Source organism: Equus przewalskii, chromosome 10 (genome assembly GCF_037783145.1).
Source record: "Equus przewalskii isolate Varuska chromosome 10, EquPr2, whole genome shotgun sequence".
Lineage (NCBI taxonomy): Eukaryota > Metazoa > Chordata > Mammalia > Perissodactyla > Equidae > Equus > Equus przewalskii.
The window spans coordinates 14,879,235-14,898,712 of NC_091840.1; the positions used below are offsets into that span (position 1 = coordinate 14,879,235).

The following is a 19,478-nucleotide window of genomic DNA, read 5'->3' on the forward strand; positions in this document are numbered from 1 at the left end:
GGTGAGAGGATGGAGCAAAAAGACCAAGCAGTCTTTTGCTCTGCTGTCCACAGGGTCGCTAGGAGTCAGAATTGACAAGACAGCACTAACAAAGGAAACCTTAGGTAAGAAACCAATCATTTTATTACTTTAAAGTGAGGTTGGTGATGATATTCCAAGTTTCTTCTGATTTCCAGTTTGGTTAACTCTTATGCCTGTTTTTTCTAACTAGAAAAAGGCCTTGGAATGATGATGAAATATTTACATATTCAGTGAACATTTGTTGAGTCTTACATGTACCTAACACTGAGGTGCAGGCTCTGGGATTTCAAGAAGAGGTTTGGACCCTGATCTTGCTTTCAGGGAACTTGCAGTGTAAGCAAACTAAGAGACAAGACTTGATGGATGAAATAACCAAACAGTCAGTGCTAGAGTTAGTGATACGCACAATGAGGGTGAAATAAAAGAATGAAAGCCCATGGATATTTTTAAGGGAGCTCAACTTCCAGATTCTAAAATTGATCAGTCTTTCATATTTTCTTCCTTCCACTTTACAAATGAAAGGTACATCTCTTGGCCATCCCAAATAGTACATTGTCCTGTGGTTAGAGGCCTTCCAAAGAGGCACCAAAGAGACAAATCAGAATATTGGTGAGATTGTTGAGAAGACAGTGACTCCAGTTACTGATTAACATCTTTTCACGGATCAAGTGGCTTCCAGTCCTTAATTTTCAACAAAATTGAAAGACTTGATTAAGTTGCTAGCTGATTATTAAAAATAATTTTCATAAAAACTAGAAGTCAAATGCCATTATTTTCCAGAAAGTTAAAAAAATCATGATAGATTATTGTGATTTTTTTGGGGGGCATGTAACTCAAAGAATTAAGATAATTTGATGGCATTACTATAATAAAACTTCTTTCATTCCCATCTACTTATTTATGTAAGTTTTCTTAGCATTTATATTTATAAAAATGAAAAATAGGAATAGAATAGGAATACAAAATTTGCAGTAAATAATATTCACTCATAGACACATGAACTAATTGAAAATAAGAAAACCTCATCCATCTTATGAAGGGTTACATTTCTGATTCTTTTCCTCCTCGTCTCCTTTCCCCTTTTTAAATAATCAGTTTGTTCTAATCAGGGTGCAAAAATAGTCTACGCATTGTATTTGGTTGGTATGTCTCAAGTCTCTTTTAATAAAACTATAGTCCCCTCCTGCCTTTTTTCTTTGAATTTTCTATGAAGTTATTATAGAAGCCAGGTCTATTAAATACTTTCATCTAAAAATTCTTTATAATTTGGTTCTTTCATTGTTTCCCATCGTGCCTGTGTTCCCATAATACTCCTGTGTTCCGCCACTCTGAACTCCTCACCTTTTCTTATTCTTTTCACATTCTGTCGTATCTCCATGTTTTGGACAGTGCTGTTTCCTTAGACTCTATTACTTTCCTTCTTTACCTAGTCTTCCTGCCCTGTCTGCTGAGCTGTTAGGACATAGCTGAAGCATTATCTCCTCTGAGAAGTCTTCCCAGATTTTCCCAGGCTGAGTTAGGTCCCCTTCTCTATGAGTTAGAGTCCTGAAAGGAAACGGGTAAAACTCTCAAAATAGGTGAAAGAGTGTCATAAAGGAACTACTTACAATGCTTGGGTAGGGTTAAGGGAATCCAACAAGGAATAGTGCAGCACCTAAGGACTAGCAATAATGGGATGTTGCACCATCTTTGGGTCAGTAAGGCCGAAGAGAGAGAGTAGTTATGGGACCCCAGAGAGACCCTCACTGTTTCTTCTCATTTGCTGAACCCGGTTTGAAGCCAGAGGGCAAGGGAGCCCAGTTTATGTAGTCCATAAAGGTCGGCCTCTTAGGATAACTTAATCACAGTAAAGGATGGAGAATGAATCTGAAGGAGCAAATATTTAAACATCCAGCACACCTTATTTATGTTCCTACAGTGCTTTAGCATACTTCATTGTATCATTTATCATATTGACTTAAAATTCATTGGTTGTATTGACGTTTTCCCCATAGCACTGTGAACTCTTTTGTAGCTCTGAACTCTTCTTCATATTTGCATACCCACAGTGCTCATTAGATATTCGTTATTATTTAAATGAATAGAAGTTTAAAAAAGAGATGGATGAGATACATAATTTAAAAGGTCTGTCCTACTTAGTGGTAATGTGTGATGATTTTTATTTCAAAAGAGAGTAAATCTAATAATTTTTGCTTTGTTTGGCAGTTTTGATGCTTTTGCAATAATTGGCTCATTCATTTTGGTTGAAGAGAGGCCAGAGATTAATTTAGGCCATAGTAGAGAGCTACTTTATTTAGAACGGTTATAATGCAAGACTCTGAGTTGGCTGCTTAGTGGCCTGGTAAGTATATTTATGTACTTTCTTTTGCTGTAGGAGAATCATGATGCCGAGAAAGAATCTGTAGAGGCTGTAAGACCAATTATGTTGACTTCAGGAAGAATGTGCCTTACTTGGTTATTACATAGCTTTTTCAAATCTCTTAAATATATGAAAGTTGGTCTGTATCTGGAAAATCTACCCTTACTGCTGGCCAAACAAATTCTTCCCCTCCCCCCGATTAGTTGAACTAATTATCATATATTTGCTATAAAGGGTTGTTAGAATTCCTGCCTAAAAAATTGCTCCAGAACTTAGAGCCCTAAAGCACAGACAATAATTTTATCATCTCTCATGGTTAATGTGGGTTTAGGAGCTGGGTGGTTTTGGCTCAGAGTTTGTCATCTGTTTTGTTCAGATGGTGGCTGGGGCTGGAATAGCTGGCGGTTGGCTGGACATTTGTCTCTCTTCAGGTCATCTGAGAGCCTCTCCATGTGGTCTCTGCATTAGCTAGTTTATGGCAACTCTGGGCAGTTACACTGCTGATAGGACTGGCTCAGGGCGCCAGCAGGAACTGTCTCCGGAACAAGGAGAAAACTGCGTTGTCTTTTCTGACTTAGCCTAGGAAGTCCTAACCGCGTTTTATTGGTTACAAGCAAGTTAGTTACCAGCTCTTGTAGATTCGAGGGGAAAGAACATAGATCCCATCTCATGATGGGAAAAGTGTCAGAATTTGTAGCCATTTAAAAAACTGTCATGGGTGGCAGTGGCAGTAGCTGCTGCTGCTACATTTTGTTTTTTGGATTGGACTGCATACTCTTTGGTGTCCTAATCTAATAGAAACCATTTTCCAGCTTTTGTAATTTAGTTATTTTATGTTCTGCCTTTGAAGTATCCAGGGATTTTATTTCAGAGCACTTAATGCACGGCATAAACATTTTCAACAGCTTCCGGAAGAGTTATGATAGTTTGTTATTAAAGTATAAAAATCCATAAATTATTTTGGTAAAGGATAAAAAAGATACTCAGTGGAGACAGAAGCAGACTGATAAAAAGAAAGAAGGCACATACTATTTGAATAAAATAACTCATGCAAATACATGAATTTATTTAATTCTCTGGAATTATTTTTATATTGAAAACATATAATTCAGGGTTAAGAATCAAAGCATTTTAGTGCTCTCCCATTGGGTCTGTATTGTTTTTTCTTAACCCTTCTATAATTCATTCTTCACAGAGCAGCTTCATAAATTAAAAAAGGTAAATTGGATAATTTTACTTCTCTGCTTCAAACCCTCCAGTGGCTTCCCATTATACTTTGTATGAAATAGACATATTTGGACAAGATCCTGTATAATCTGGTGTTGACTGGTCTTTCCTTTGCTCATTATGCTTTAGTCACATTGATTTTGTTTTAATTTCTTGAAAAGGCCGATCTCTCTCCCGCCTTGGGGCCTTTATGTTGTATTCTTCTTTTTGCAGGGGTCTTCTTTCTCTTGTTGCATATTGTTTTCCACGTCAGTTTAACTGTTGTTTCAAATAGTTCCTAAATACTGTGTCTAAAGTAGCTTCCACCCTCATTAGTCTCTATTACAGTATCCTGTGAACTTCAGAGGACTTATTATAATTCATTTTCATATTCATTTCTTTACCCGTTTGTCTTTTTTAAAGTAAACTTAATTTTAGATTAGTTTTAGATTTGCAGAAAAATTGCAAAGATTACAGAGAATTCCTATATATTCCACACCCAGTTTCCTCTGTTATTAACTCATCTTTTGTTAGTATGGTACATTTGTCATAATTAATGAACCAATACTGATACATTATTATTATTAACTAAAATCCATACTTTATTCAGATTTCCTTTTCCAACCTAATGTTGCTCATTTTCTTTTTCCTTAGTTTTTATCTAATGTTACTCATTGTCTTTTATCCCTACTAAATTGGGAGCTCCTGCAGTGCAAGGACTGTGTGTGTTTCATTCACTAGTGTAATGCTAAACATTTAGGAGGTACTCTGTAAATATTTCTTGAAAGAATAACTATTAGAAAGATATCTTGGAGTTTATAGTCTAACTTCTTCACTATTTTAGGTGAGTAACTGCTCAGGGAGGTCATATGTGTCTTCTCTAAGTCCCATGGCTACTTGGCAAGACCCAAGACTCCAAGGTGGTACTAGAAACCACATCTTGTGGTATCCAATTTGCTATACAGTCATGTGCCGTGTAACAACATTTCGGTCAGTGATGGACCGCATATGTGCTGGTGGTCCCATAAAATTAGTACCATATAGCCTAGGTGTATAGTTGGCTACACCATCTAGGTTTGTGTAAGTGCACTCTGTGATATTTGTACAGCAGTGAAGTCACCTAATGACACATTTCTCAGAACATATCTCCGTTGTTAAGTGGTGCGTGACTATAGAGTTGAGTTTACTGTGAAATTCATGAAGCTGATGAAACTCTGGAAATTAATGAAGCTTAACTTTCAGGATCCTATCTGAGGGCCCAGGAGGGACACTAGTAATCAGTTCACATGGTCACTTTTAAAAAATGTTTTTTTGGTATGTATTATATACACATAAAAAGTGCAAAGATTTTAAGTGTGCAACTTAAGACTTTTCATAAACTTAACACACTTCTATAACCAGCACCCGATCAAGAAACAGAAAATTTCCTGTATACTGTCACATAGTTATGAAGAATTTGCAAATGTAAGATATCTTAACCACAATCAGTTAAGATTGCTGTTTCTTTTTACACTTACTTCCTGTCTATCATACTTCTCCTTTTGTTGGTGGTATTGGAATGGCTGTAGGCATTTGGGGCATCTAGCAGTGGGGAAACTGACTCAGGGATACATTTAGTTGGGTTTTGGTAGCTTATGTTTATGTGATTCACAGTCTCTTCATGTATAGTCAAGGTATTGCTAGCTATCCCAGTATGGGGATAGTTTCTAGGAATATTACACATTGTGTTAACTCACCTGGCATTATAACATAAACATGCAGACCTAGAGATGGTATAGTGATATGAGTGTGTCCCATGGCATCTGGCACCTAAAGTATGTGGTTAGTGGAGGAAAAGCAAAGTTTGATTCCAGAAGCCAGTCTGTGGAAAATTCTTCCATATCTTAAAGCTTCGTATGAAAGAGACTTAAGAGTTTTCTCAAGTTTGACCACTATCCTAAAAGTTTACATAACATACTAATAATGGCCCTGTGCTAAAAGAAACTTTTCTAAGCCATCAACAACAACAAAAATTTGTTCAACTATGCTAGAGATAGGACTGAATTGTTTTTCTGTTATCTCTATCGAAAATGACATTATATAACTTGTGAGAAAGTGTGATACTGGCATAAGGGTTGACATTTAGATCAATGGAATAGAATCGAGAGTCCAGAAATAGGCTAATACGTCTGTAGTCAGTTGATTTTCGACAAGGATGCCAGGACAATTCAATGGGAAGGGTTAGTCTTTTCAACAAATGGTGTTGAAACAACTGGATATCCACATGCAAAAGAATGAAGTTGGACTGCAACCTCACACTATATACAAAAGTTAACTTAAAATGGATTAAAGACCTAAATGTGACAGCTAAAACCATAAAAACTCTTAGATGGAGACACAAGACCTTGGATAGGCAATGATTTCTTAAATATGACACCAAAAGCACAAGCAGAAATAGGAAAGGAAAAAATAAAGTGGGCTTTATCAAAATTAAAAACTTGTGCCACAAGGACACTATCAAGAAAGTAAAAATACACTTCGTAGAGTGGGAGAAAATATTTGTAAATCATATAACTGATAAGGAGCTAGTATCCAGAATATATAAAGACCTCTTACAACTTAACAACAAAAGGACAAACAGCCTAATTAGAAAATGGAGAAAGGATTTGAATAGACATTTCTCCAGAGAAGATTTACCAGTGGCCAATAAGCACGTGAAAAGATGCTCAATATCATGCATGAGTCATTAGGGAAATGCAAATCAAAACCACGAGATACCACTTGACACCAACTAGAAGGGTTATGATAAAAAATGGGAAAATGACAAGTTTCGTCAAGGATTCTCATACATTGTTGGTGGGAATGTAAAATGGTTCTGCCACTGTGGTAAAAAGTTTGGCAATTCCTCAAAAAGTTAAACATAGACTTACCATATGACTCAGCAATTCCATTCCTAGGTATGTAACTCAGAGAATTGAAAACATATGTCCACATAAAAATGTGTACACAAATGTTCATATCAGCATTATTCATAATAGCCAAAATAGTTGGGTGAAAACAATCCACATGTCCGTTAACTAACTGATGAATAGATAAAACAAAATGTGGTATATCTATACAATGAAATGTTATTCAGCCATAAAAGGGAATGAAGTACTAATACATGCTACAACATGGATAAACCCCAAAAACATTATGCTGAATGAAAGAAGCCAGACAGAAAGGGTCACATGTTGTACCATCCCAGTTGGCAAATCTCTTATGGAGACATAAAGTTAGATTAATGGTTTCTAGGGGACAGTGGGAGAGGAGGATTGGGAGTGACTGCTAATAGGTATAGGGTTTTCTTTTTGGGGTGATGGAAATGTTCTGGAATTAGATAGTGGTGATGGTTGTACAGCATTGGGAATATACTAAAAACCATTTAATTGCACAGTTTAAAATGGTGCATTTCGGGGCCTGCCCAGTGGTATAGTGGTTAAGTTTGCATGTTCTGCTTTGGCGGCCTGGGGTTCGCCGGTTCACATCCTGGGTGCGGACCTACGCACCACTTGTCAAGGCATGCTGTGGCAGGCGTCCCACATTTAAAGTAGAGGAAGATGGGCACGGATGTTAGCTCAGGGCCAATCTACCTCAGCAAAAAAAAGAAGAGAAGGATTGTCGGCAGATGTTACCTCAGGGCTAATCTTCCTCAAAAAAAAAAAGAAAGAAAAAAAGGTGAGTTTCATGTTATGTGACGTTTACCTCAATAAAACATGTTGCAGATAAAACCTATCATGTGGGAAGAGGTAATCAAAGAGTATGCAGCCAAGAAACTAGAAAAAGTATTATAGGTTGGTGTCAATTAACAAAAATATTGTTTTCTGGTTTTTATGATGTTTGTGATATTTGTCAGCTAGTTAAAATTTGATTTATTTTCTCATTCTAAATTGAATATTTGCTTTCATACCTAATTTTGTATTCTTATTCTTGAAGTGGAGCCCCCAAACTGTATAAACTCTAGGCTCCACAAAACCTGGATGCCCAGGGTATATGTTAGCTTCAAATAAAAATCACTCAAGAACTATGTTGTCTTTTTAAGCATGGGGGATTAAACAGACATTTATTTCTATTCCCTCCCCAAACTCCATTTGATGAGAGTAAACGGATAAAAATGGCATATACCTACAAGAGCAAGAAGAGCAGAAAAGGAGACAGCAAATAAGTGATATCAAAAAGTTGCAGGAAGGTGGTTGGAGTAGATAATTGAGCTGAGAAAGTAGACTATAAAGTATCTGCAGAGGGGGACACCAAATCCTTGCAGCATTCCAGCTGCTTCCTATCACAGATCTCTAGAAAAGACGCAGGAATTCGAGGCACCAGATCTCCGTGAGGGTGCAGGTGAGATGTGAAGCTGAAAACGGGAAATAGTTTAAAGTCAGTAAAAGGTTCTGTGTGTACCTCATCCCAGGCAGCCAGGTGACTGTTCTTCCTCAAGCCTCGACAAAAGTTAGACTTATTTGTGGAGAAAGTTAACTGAACAGACCCAGGGATAGCTGGCACTGTGGAAGGTGGGGGAGAAGTGCTCACCTGAAAATAAGGGGACTGGCAACATCTTAAATGGTGAAACTCCCACCAGTTTCCTTACACTGCTCAGCTCCAAGAACACTAGCAGCCGGTTATGTCTTTTATCCTTTATGAAGAAGTCTTTTCTGGAAAAATTTGGATAGCTTCAGATAAAATACTTATAAAAACAATTGCTCGGGGCTGGCCCCGTGGCCGAGTGGTTAAGTTCGCGCGCTCCGCTGCAGGCGGCCCAGTGATTCGTTGGTTCGAATCCTGGGCGCGGACATGGCACTGCTCGTCAAGCCACGCTGAGGCAGTGTCCCACATGCCACAACTAGAAGGACCCACAAGGAAGAATATACAACTATGTACTGGGAGACTTTGGGGAGAATAGAGGGAAAAAATAAAATCTTTAAAAAAAAAAAAAAAAACAATTGTGCACTGCCTAATGACGTTTTGGTCACTGATGGACAGCATACACGACGGTAGTCCCAAAAGATTAGTACCATATAGCCTAGGCTATACCATCTAGGTTTGTGTAAGTACACTTTGTGATGTTTGCAAATGAGGAAATTGCCTAATGACTCACTTCTCAGAACATACCCTCGTCAGGTCCTATTTAGAGTCTCTCAGTGAAACAGCTAGGTCACCCTGCTAGACACCCTACAGTGAAGGTTATCAGTTGCCAGGTGAAGAAGGGAGGGTCTCGCAACTGAGTCCTTAAACTTTCACTTTCACATGAAGAATTAGAAATGGCACCAGCTTCTCAAGAGCAGTATCAGAACCGAGAAGACAGTTGAGCAATGCCTGTGGAATTCTGAGGGAAGATGACGTCTAGCCTAGAATCCAACCATTTGCTTAAAAATGAAGGCAGAATAGAGGCGTTTTGGGGCATGCCAAATCTCAAACAGTTATTTCCACTTATCCCTTAGGAAGCTATTGAAGGATATGCCTACCAAAATGAGGGAGCATACTATGAAAGAGGAATGCATGGGTGAGTGTATGCTTGCACACAAAAGGAAGTCCTGGGACTGCCTAAAGTCCAGGGTAGGAGACTGAAATTCTATGCAATGTCTTGTATATTTTTTATTGGGAGAGGGTCTGTATTGGGACTCTTGCTTATAAATGACAGAAAGCCAGACTTTTTGGGGAAAAAAAGCCAGCCATGAGCATTATCAATTTTTTGAGTGTTTGACAATTTTGTAGGTGAGAGAAATGGTATGTTTTAAAAGTTTTGAGTTTGAAAGTCTTTTATTAATGAAGTTGATCACTTATACTGTCAGAACTTTATTCTTTTTCTTGGCTTTGTTAATTACCTTATGGCTTTATTGCTAATACCTTGTTAATAGAAACACTCAAGTTTTAGAGCCGGCTGAGAACAAAGTAATTATTTTAACCTGGCATATATAGACCTTTAAAATGTCTGTGGATTGGCTTCGGGTGGCTACTGTGAATCTAGACACTTTTTTTCCCCCTGGCATAGGGTCCAATTTCATATCACAGAAAAAAAGCTCAGAGAGTTTAAGTGACTTACTCAACAGTGGTCTCCTAACTCCTGTTTTGGTGTGCATTCCCCTGTTGTATCACGCTGTTTTCAGAATCTCGAATTAGTGTAGTTTTTGTTACATGATCGCTTTTAAATTTCTCAAACAATGTGTATAATGATTAAGATGAATCTAAGAACTGATAGGAGTTTCTCTTGAGTGATATACCATGTTAAAATACTTTAAAGTTAAAAAATGTGACTAACCTAAAATAGACATTTCAAATAGTCCTTAGCATTATGGAGAATAAAATTTTTAAAAAATTTTTCCTTCTTCTCCCCAAACCTCCCCCGCCCCGTACATAGTTGTATATTTTAGTTGTGGATCCGTCTAGTTGTGCCATGTGGGACGCCGCCTCAGCATGGCCTGATGAGCAGTGCCGTGTGGGTGCCCAGGATCCGAATCGGCGAAACGCTGGGCTGCCAAAGCGGGGCACACGAACTCAACCACTCAGCCACGGGGCCGGCCCTGAGAATAGAATTTTTACATTTTTTTCTGTTTATGAAGAAAACAGTTGTGAAAAATAAGAATTCTAAAAAGATTCTTAAAGGGTTAAAATCTACGTCTCACACACATTTTATAAATATATATTGTTTGAAATTGCTGAAGATTGAGTATTTCGGGACATCTTGGGTGGTTTTATCTTCTGTGTTGAAATTTTTTCTAAAATGTAAATCTGCTTTTCTGCCCTAGTTAGTAATATCTTAGTGGCCATTTCAGGATCTTGTAGTTTGAATGCATTTTAGTATTGAAGCCCTAAGTAATGTAGGAAATTGGATTGAAGACACGTTACATATTCCTAAGCTTTTAGTTAATTTTGGAGATAAAACTTAAGGACTAGTGTACTTTTCTGTGATGCGTCCCTTGAGCGACTCCTGAGCGTGGTGCTGTATCCCGTCTCTCACTAGGCCAAAACCTACTTGGGGGCAGGGATTTATTTAGGGTAATTTGTATCGAACATGTAAGGAGAATTCACAGCTTATTTATTAAATAATAAAACCTAAGTTTAAGTCCATTAGGATGTATTTTAAAGGTTGAAATTGTCAGTTCTGTAACATTGTTTAAGAAAAATTATAAAATAATACAGATACATTTTGGAAATTCTGAAAATTACTGTAAAGTACTGGAAAAATAAGTCATTACCCAGGGATTATCTTATATTTTGAAATTATATTGAAACAGTTTCTTTTGTTAAAATAGAGAAATTACTGTCTTTTTCTAAGTTTAAAAATAGATTTATGTTGATACGCAGTCAAGGACTTTGCCTTTTTTCTCTGTTTAGAAGTTGACTTTGCTACACAGTAAGGGGGAAAAAGATCAGATTTGCTTTGGGGTAGTGTTATTTGACTTGAACTGAAGAACAAGACTTGGGACTTGTTCTGATATTGTGATTAATCTGAGGTGGCTTGAAGAAATAAATTGTTACCCAGTTTTTGTATCCTTTGTGCATGATTTTGAAAAGTTCTAAAAAACTGAATGAGCTAACTGTATTTGCATGGCAAATTCAGCTTGTACAAAAGCTTATGCAGTGAAAAGATTAATTTCCATCTGTTCCCCTAGTTTCTTAATTGGCTCCCCCAGATGTGATCACTTACCAGTTTCACCTATTTTGTAAATTGCCAACTACTGAAGCAGGGGTTGCTTGTGGTTTTGCCCCTGTCTCCTGGTAGCTTACCCTGTTTTTCCTTTTGGGAACCTCTTCTGTCCCACTCTCAGTCCAAGCCCACCTCCTAGACTCAAGCTGTTCTAATCTCCAGGTGGAGAGAGAAGCATGAGCAACAGGAAAAGATATCAAATGCCAAGTTATGTGGGTGGAGTAGGGTAGAGAGGGGAAGAAAAGGAACACCTGAGGTCAGATTCTGCAGTGACTTCAGTGGTAGGCTGAGGACTACGGATTTTATCCAGTAGGTAATCAGGATTTAATAAACATTTCCAAACAAGGGAGGAATTGTAGATTTATAATTAATTCCCCATTCCTCGCAACCCTGATTGTCAAGCCCTACTTTTTCTCCTTTGAAATCTCTCTTGACCCATCCCTTCCTTTTCCATCCTTACTCATTCCTCTACCACAATTCAGTCCTTATTACATCAGACTGAGATTGTTGCTGTAGTTAACAAATTGTTTCTCTGCTTTTGATTCCTTTGTCCTGTAGCGGGTTCTGGACATGGCTCTCAGATTAATCTTACCGACAGCTTCACTTTGATCACATCTGCGTAGAAACCTATAATGCCTCCCTATTGTTGACAGGATAAGATCCAGACTCAGCCTGTCATTGAAGCTGATCCAAAAATTAACCCAGTTTACCTTTTTAGCCTGTCTTTTCCCTTTATTTAACATAGGTTCTAAAGAACTTGGAATGTTTCTTTTCACCCTCTCAGTATCTTGCCCTTTCCATTTTTTAATTTTGTCTCTGTCTCCTTTTTCCTTCTGGGTTATCCTTTCTTGTCTCCTCTGTTAAAAATCATACTCATTCTTAGAGTTTAGTTAAAATTATTCCTCCCTTGTACAGCTTCTTCAGATGATTTAGGAGCTAGTTTGAGTTCTTTGCTCTGAAATCTCAGAACTCTGCTTGTACTTAAGGTAGTTGTCACTTAATGCTTTCTGCTGCGCTTGTCTGTCTTAACTGCCTTGCTAGATGGTGTAACTTAGTTATGGTGTTTATTTTCCACACAAAGTGGCTTCATATACTTGTGTGCTTGATAGATATTTGTTTTGTTAATTGAGCTTTCCTGTTTTGGACTACCTTTTGTGCTGACTATAACTGTTTTGGTAGTTCAGTTGAGCACTAATTGTTTAGCACTAATTTGATGGTGGTAGTTTTATGTTTCTTAGTCTTGGCTTCCCAACTAGACTATAAAATTCTTAAGTGCAAAAAACATGTCTAATGTATACTCCCTGAATCCTTCCATAATGTATGCATAATATTTTTCATTTTTAAAAATAGTGCAGAGATGCCCCTGTCTGGCGTGAAATATTTGACAACTGATTATTGGACTTGGACTTTTTAAATAACTGACAAAGTTAAAAAATATGTTTCTCAGGACTCTAAAAACACACATATTTGTATGAAAAAGAAGTAAACACAAATACAGAATTTCTGTAGCTTTAGATTAGGTTATATTTGAAGGAAACAGAGGTTCAAGTAGCTTTTTTTTTATATAAACACAATACAGTGCTGTTTTCTATCATTTTAATTTTCCTTTGTTCAAATAATCAAAAGCTTATCTACGTGAAATAGTTGTATTTTATAGAAATTGTTCTGTGATGAGTGTCTTTTTCTATGTTTGAAATTTGAATTTGGTGGGATAGTTGGTTTTATGGCAACTCGTGTTTTCTTTGTGTTGATAGTTTGTTATAATGTGTCCTTTTTTTGAGTGGATTTATATATGTATATTTGAGAATTATATACTAATGGCAATTGAATTGAATAATATTGTGTATTCTTGTGTCTTTGTTTTTGCCCAGTAATTCTCATTTTTTTAAAACCACAGAAAAATCAGTACCTTCCATGTTGTGTTATGAGGCTAATCATTTTTGAGTATTTCAACATAAATACATAAAATAAATAAATACATAAGGACTTGTGACAAAAATTTTCTTAGATTGCATGCCTGCCTGGTTTTATAACAGGTAAATGTTAATAAAAAATAAAACTGGTAATAGGGTCTGCTTTTGAAGTGGAATTTGGCAGTTTCTGTTCAATTCAGAGGCTTTAAGTACTAGGCAAAGAACAAAAGGAGAAAATCTGGTACTTAAATATAATAATTTAGATTAAAAATAAGGAACTCTTTGCTCTCTTATTGTTTTTAAAAATTGCAAATATGTTCCCTATAATTTGGATTTTTGAAATTTATTTTAAAAATCTAGAAAAATAAATATTAAATGTTTTAATTTTCATCGTTTTAGTTACCCAAGTATTTTAAGTCTACATGCTTACTGTAAAAATTTCAAATGGTGTAGAGGTATATAGAGTAAAAAGTGTAGGTTCCTTCTCGTACCTCATCCTACTTTCTTGCCCAGAAATAACCCCTGTTCATAGTTCAGTGTATAAGTTTTCTGGGTTTGCTCTGTGTGTTTGACTTATACACACTCACACAGTGTTTGTTTTCTTAATAAAACATGGAAATGGAATCATATTGTACCAAGTGTTCTATGACTAGCTTTTTTCAATTTGTCTTAAAGTTATTCTTTTTTAACCGTAGTAAGGATAGTATAAAATACTATGTAGTAATTAAAAATAGAAGACTCTTAGGGCCAGCCCCATTTGCCTAGTGGTTAAGTTCAGTGCACTCCACTTCAGCAGCCTGGGTTCAGATCCTGGGCTCAGACCTACACTACTCATCTGTTAGTGGCCATGTGGCGGCAACTTACATTAAAAAGAAAAAAAAGAGGAAGATTGGCAGCAGATGTTAGTTTAGGGTCAATCTTCCTCAGCCAAAAAAAAAAATAAAAAAATAGAGGACTCTTGTCTTCCATTGCTGAGTATTTACGTTGTCTCTTTTTAGCAATAGTGACCCAGTGAACGTTTTTGCATGTGTGTCTTTTGTTTCATGTTTTAGTGTATCTACAGAATATAGTCCTAGAATTGCTGAGTAGGGTAATTGTGTTTTGAATATTGTCACATCCTGCAAAATTGCCCTCCAAAAAGGATGTATTAATTTACATTCGTGGCCATGCATATTTAAAAAATTCTTTTTTTTCTTGTGACCCTGAAAATGCTGTTTTTTTTTTTTTTTTTTACTTTTTATTATGATAGTTTACAACCTTGTGAAATTTCAGTTGTACATTATTGTTTGTCAGTCATGTTGTAGGTGCACCACTTCACCCTTTGTGCTGAAAATACTGAGTTTTAACAGATCTTTTCAATTTTTGCCAATTTGGTGGGTTAAAAATGTTACCTTGATATTTGTTTTAAGTTTAATTTCTTTGATTCTTAGTGTGGTAATAATATTTTCATATTTTTATTTGCCATTTCTATTTCTGTGAATTCCATGTTCATATTGTTTTAACCATTTTTCTATTCTGTCTGAATTTTTTCTAATTGGTTTGTAGAAGCTCTTTATGTATTCTGGATATTAATCCTTTGTTAGACTCCATATTTTGTTTCTGTCGTTTCTCTTTTAGCTTTGTGGTAACTTTTGCCATACAGAAGTTATTAGTGGTTAATTGTTGTGATGAGATTCAAATTTAATATTGCATGAAGATCAAATCTGTCATTATAGAATTGGCATTATTATAATTATTATGCTAGGTTTTCACTTTTTAAGAAAAGTTGTAGAAATCTTGTTTTTTTTTTTTGAGATTAGCCCTGAGCTAACATCCGCCACCAATCCTCCTCTTTTTGCTAAGGAAGACTGGCCCTGAGCTAACATCTGTGCCCCTCTTCCTCTACTTTATATGTGGGACCCCTGCCACAGCATGGCTTGACAGGTGATGCATAGCTCTGCACCTGGGATCTGAACCCGTGAAGCCCGGGCTGCCAAAGTAGAACATATGAACTTAACCACTGCGCGACTGGGCTGGCCCCAAGTTGTATAAATCTTAACTGATCATAGTTTTATTTCATTTTCTTGCTGTTACTATAACATGGATACTTAAAAATCATCCGTCTAAGTATAGTTACATACAAGCCTCCTTTTATTCCTCATTTTAAATTATAAGGACAGTAATTTAAGAATTTGGATTATGTCAGATGATATTGAAATGACTCAACTTTTTTTAGAGTTGATTTCACACTTCTTCACAGAGTTGTTTTCATTTAGAATTGATACATTTTTCTAAGAAATGAATGCCTAGAAAACCTGTCTATTTTCTGTGAAGAAACAGGAAAAGGAAAGTGAAATCTTGTATCACTTTGGACTAACGGCTCTCTTTTCTGATGTTTTAATAAGCATATAGTTATGCTACTTACAGAGATTCTAAGCGTATACATGTAGAACTTTTGTCTCCTCTGGGGCCTGCCCTGTGGCTGAGTGGTGGCCCAGGGTTTCACTGGTTTGGATCCTGGGCTCGGACTTAGCACTGCTCGTCAGGCCATGCTGTAGTGGCGTCCCACATAGCAGAGCCAGAAAGACCTACAACTAGAATATAAATAGACAACTATGTACTGGGGGGCTTTGGGGAGAAGAAGAAGAAGAAAAAAAAGAAGATTGGCAACAGATGTTAGCTCAGGTGCCAATCTTTAAAAAAAAAGCAGAAAACTTTTGTCTCCTCAACAATTTTGAGCATATTTTATGTGAAGGTACTCTGGAGGAAATTATGTCCTAAATAAATTAGTAAACTAATTCTGGTAATATTTAATCCCTCTCAAAATATGAATTAATGAAAACTGAAAAGTAACGAAAAATTCATCTTGACCAAGTACATTTTTTCTGAGATTGTGAGGGTGATTTAACTATGGAAAACATGTTATGTGATCACATTAACAGAATAAAATAGGAAAAGCATATCTTCATCATAATTGATGCAGGAACAGATTTTAACAATTACTTATGTTAAAAACTGCTTAGCAAATCAAGCTTAGAAGAAACTTCCTTAACTTGATAATGGGTTATCTACTAACATCTTAAAAAATTATACTGAATGCTCAAATGATAGAAGTATTAGCTTTAAGACAAGGAGTAAGAACAGAACGTCTAGTATTACTGCTTGTGTTCATCGTTGTACTGGAAGTCATAGGCAGTACTTATAAGACAAGAAAAAGCATATGTAATAATTAGACAGGAAGACATAAAACCACAAATGACGTGAAAACCTGGGGCTAGGGACAGCACCCTGGGATAATGGTCACCGCATTTGAGGCTAGACCAAAAGGAGCCAGCAAGAGTTGCGCTGATCTAATTGTTAAATTTAAATGTGATAAACGTGTTTCTGCTACTGTATTTGATAGTTTGAAGTTTTTCTTTTAGTAAACCATCAAAGTTGTTTGCCTCATTTTTGGGATAAATCACCAGTGAGTCTTTTTGTGTCTAGCAGGAATGGGCATTTTTAGTGTTTAACAGATCAAGCTGGAAATAATTTCTGAGAGTTACTTTAGAATGTCATCACTCTTCCTTGACAAAAAAGCTTTTACGTTTTGGTATTCACTAGTAATTGGTGAATTTGCAGTTATTTCTCAGTTGATTCTGAGATAAAATATCCTCCGTATTTCTATTTTATGGAACTTTCTGATCCTTTTGCACAGGTGGGATCCTATTATCAGTTTCTGTGACGATTCTTTGTGTATGTGTGCTTAGTATTCTCTATTATCGGAATGTAATATATAAAATCTTTCAAAACGTGATATTTGTATGCTATTCTTTTACCCGTGTCCCTGCCTCTATCTTTGTAATTCTTTAAATAAATATAAGTGCTCACTACTAGATCTTTTACTTAAGTTGCCTCAATTATTTCATGCTTAGATGAGGCTTGTCCTGCAGTAGATTCCTCAAGAAGGGTCCATGGATAGAATATTTCCTGAGTTCTTGCATATTTGAGTACAACTTTTTTTTTTTTTTTTTTTGGTGAGGAAGACTGGCCCTGAGCTAATATCTGTTGCCAATCTTCCTCTTTTTGCTTGTGGGAGATTGTTGTTGAACTAGCATCTGTACCAGTCTTCCTCTACTTTGTATGTGGTACGCTGCCTTAGCGTTGCTTGATGAGTGGTGCATAGGTCTGGGCCCGGGGTCTGAGCTTCCAAACCCTGGGCTGCTGAAGCGGAGCATGCACACTCAAACCACTACGCCACTGGGCCAACTCCACAACTGTTTTTTTAGTAGCCTTGATACTTGAAGGATCGTTTTGCTTGATGTAAAGCCCTTGGCTTCCACTTTCTTTCTTTGAATTTCTTAAAAATGCCTTTCCGTAGTTGCCTTGTTATGTGTGTTGTTCTTGAGAAATTTGATATCAAACTATTATCATATGAGTAATTTGATCTTGCCTAGAAGCCCTGGGAATTTCTTTGTCTTTAAAGTCTAGTTTTACTAGGATATGTCTCAGCGTTTATTGTTTTGAGTCAGTTTTCCCAGGTATACCATGGACCCTTTCAATATGTAGATTTATTTTCTCTTATTTCTGGAAAGTTTTCTTGGATTATGGTTTTAGATATTCTAAAAATCTTTTATTTCATTTTTCTTTCTTAGAGACTCCTGATTATGTGTATATTGACCTTCTTTGACTCCCTTCCATTTCAACCTCTCTCTCTTTGACCCTTTTTACTTTTTCTTTATCTCATTTTCATTCTCCTGATTGTCTTCCTGCCTTTCCTCAGTGATCCTTGTTAGCTTTTCATTTAGTGATGTTTTCCATGGATACCTTATAATTTCTTTTTCATTTCTGCAATGGTTTTTTTTTTTTTTAAGATTTTATTTTTCCTTTTTCTCCCCAAAGCCTGCTGATACATAGTTGTGTATTTTTAGTTGTGGGTCCTTCTAGTTGTGGCATGTGGGACACCACCACAGCATGGCCTGATGAGCGGTGCCATGTCCACACCCAGGATCCAAACTGGCAAAACCCTGGGCTGCTGTAGTGGCATGCGCAAACAACCACTTGGCCACAGGGCCAGCCCCCTGCAATGGTTTTATCTTTGGTTTCTTTCCTGAGTCTGATCAATTATTGTTGCCTTTTCCTCCTCCTCCTCCTGATTCTTTTCCTCCTCTCCTCTCTTTCTTCTCCTTCTACCCTTTCTATTCTTAGTTTTTGTGCATTTCTAAACTCTTGTTTGAGCATATTCAATTTGGACTGTTTTGTTACAGGTGTTTTTTTTCATTGTGTTTGTTTTTTAGGAGGACGCTTTTCATCAGCTGAAATGTTTTATTTGTATTTTCTGTTTTTATAGTATCTTTGGAGAAGATAAAATTCTTCACAGCGTTTCGTGGCTAATTTCTTGGTGGTTGCCAGTGTTCTTAAGTTACCTCCAAATGAAGTATAGTATTGAGAGTTGTTTGGTGTTTTAAGCATATTATTAATAGCCTCAGAATTGTAGGGACCAGAATTTTGCTAATGATGCCTCTAATTAATGGAAGTTGTTAAATTGTTCATGTTATGTGAACAACAAACCAATGAAGGTAGTTGAGGCCTGGAATTTAAGCTTGCAGTAAAGTGAATATGACACATTTAATGGTTATTCTTATGTTGTATGGTAAAATATATGCTAAGCGATTTATGTAAATGACTGCATTTATTACTGTTTTTACCCAGCTGATACATTTCACCTGGGGTGGAATGATACTGGAATGAGTATAGAGGGGTCAGTGGAAAGGGCGTTTCTTGCCTCTGCTTCTGTTTTTATACTCTGCTTTCTCTTTGAAGTTGTTCTCGCCAGCTGATTTTTAAGAGAATCCTGACCAACTCCCCATGCCTTGGGTGTAGAGGAGTCTGTCATTAGGGAGTCTCCCTTTTGTTAGAATAATAAACACCATGTACCTCCATTCACCAAGTATTAAGAAATTCTTTGCCTAAATCATCTCATTTAATTCTCAGAGTAATCCTATAAAGTATGTGGGTACAAATATTACCTTGAGAAAATACTCATCCCAGAGAGGTTAATTTTTGCAGGGCCTCAAAGCTAGTAAGTGTGGGGAGCTAGAGTTTGAACACAGATGTGTTTTACTCTCATCTCTAAGCTCTGTGTTGTACTATCTTCCTAAATTGCTTACATCTCTTGACAGAGAGGTCTGGAGGCCTTTAAACAGTTTTTTTTTTTAAGCAGTTCCTTTTTTTTTTTTTTTTGAGGAAGATTAGCCCTGAACATCTGCTGCCAATCCTCCTCTTTTTGCTGAGGAAGACTGGCCCTGAGCTAACATCTGTGCCCATCTTCCTCTACTTTAAATGTGGGATGCCCACC

At 36.7% G+C, this 19,478-nt stretch overlaps 1 protein-coding gene across 6 annotated transcripts in view; it reads left to right on the forward strand.

Annotated features, from left to right (window-relative positions):
* The window catches only part of SMURF2 (SMAD specific E3 ubiquitin protein ligase 2), a 115,558-nt gene that overhangs the window by 15,390 nt on the left and 80,690 nt on the right, over positions 1–19,478 (forward strand). The window contains exon 1 of one of the 6 annotated variants that reach the window (XM_070561585.1): positions 9,049–9,104. The exons of 4 other annotated variants lie outside the window; for them this stretch is intronic. In XM_070561585.1, coding sequence (XP_070417686.1) covers positions 9,059–9,104 — 46 coding nt within the window. In that variant the 5' untranslated portion in view covers positions 9,049–9,058. Of the gene's footprint in view, positions 1–9,048; positions 9,105–19,478 lie in introns of those variants that run through there. One more of the 6 variants, XM_070561583.1, reaches the window with a different exon arrangement.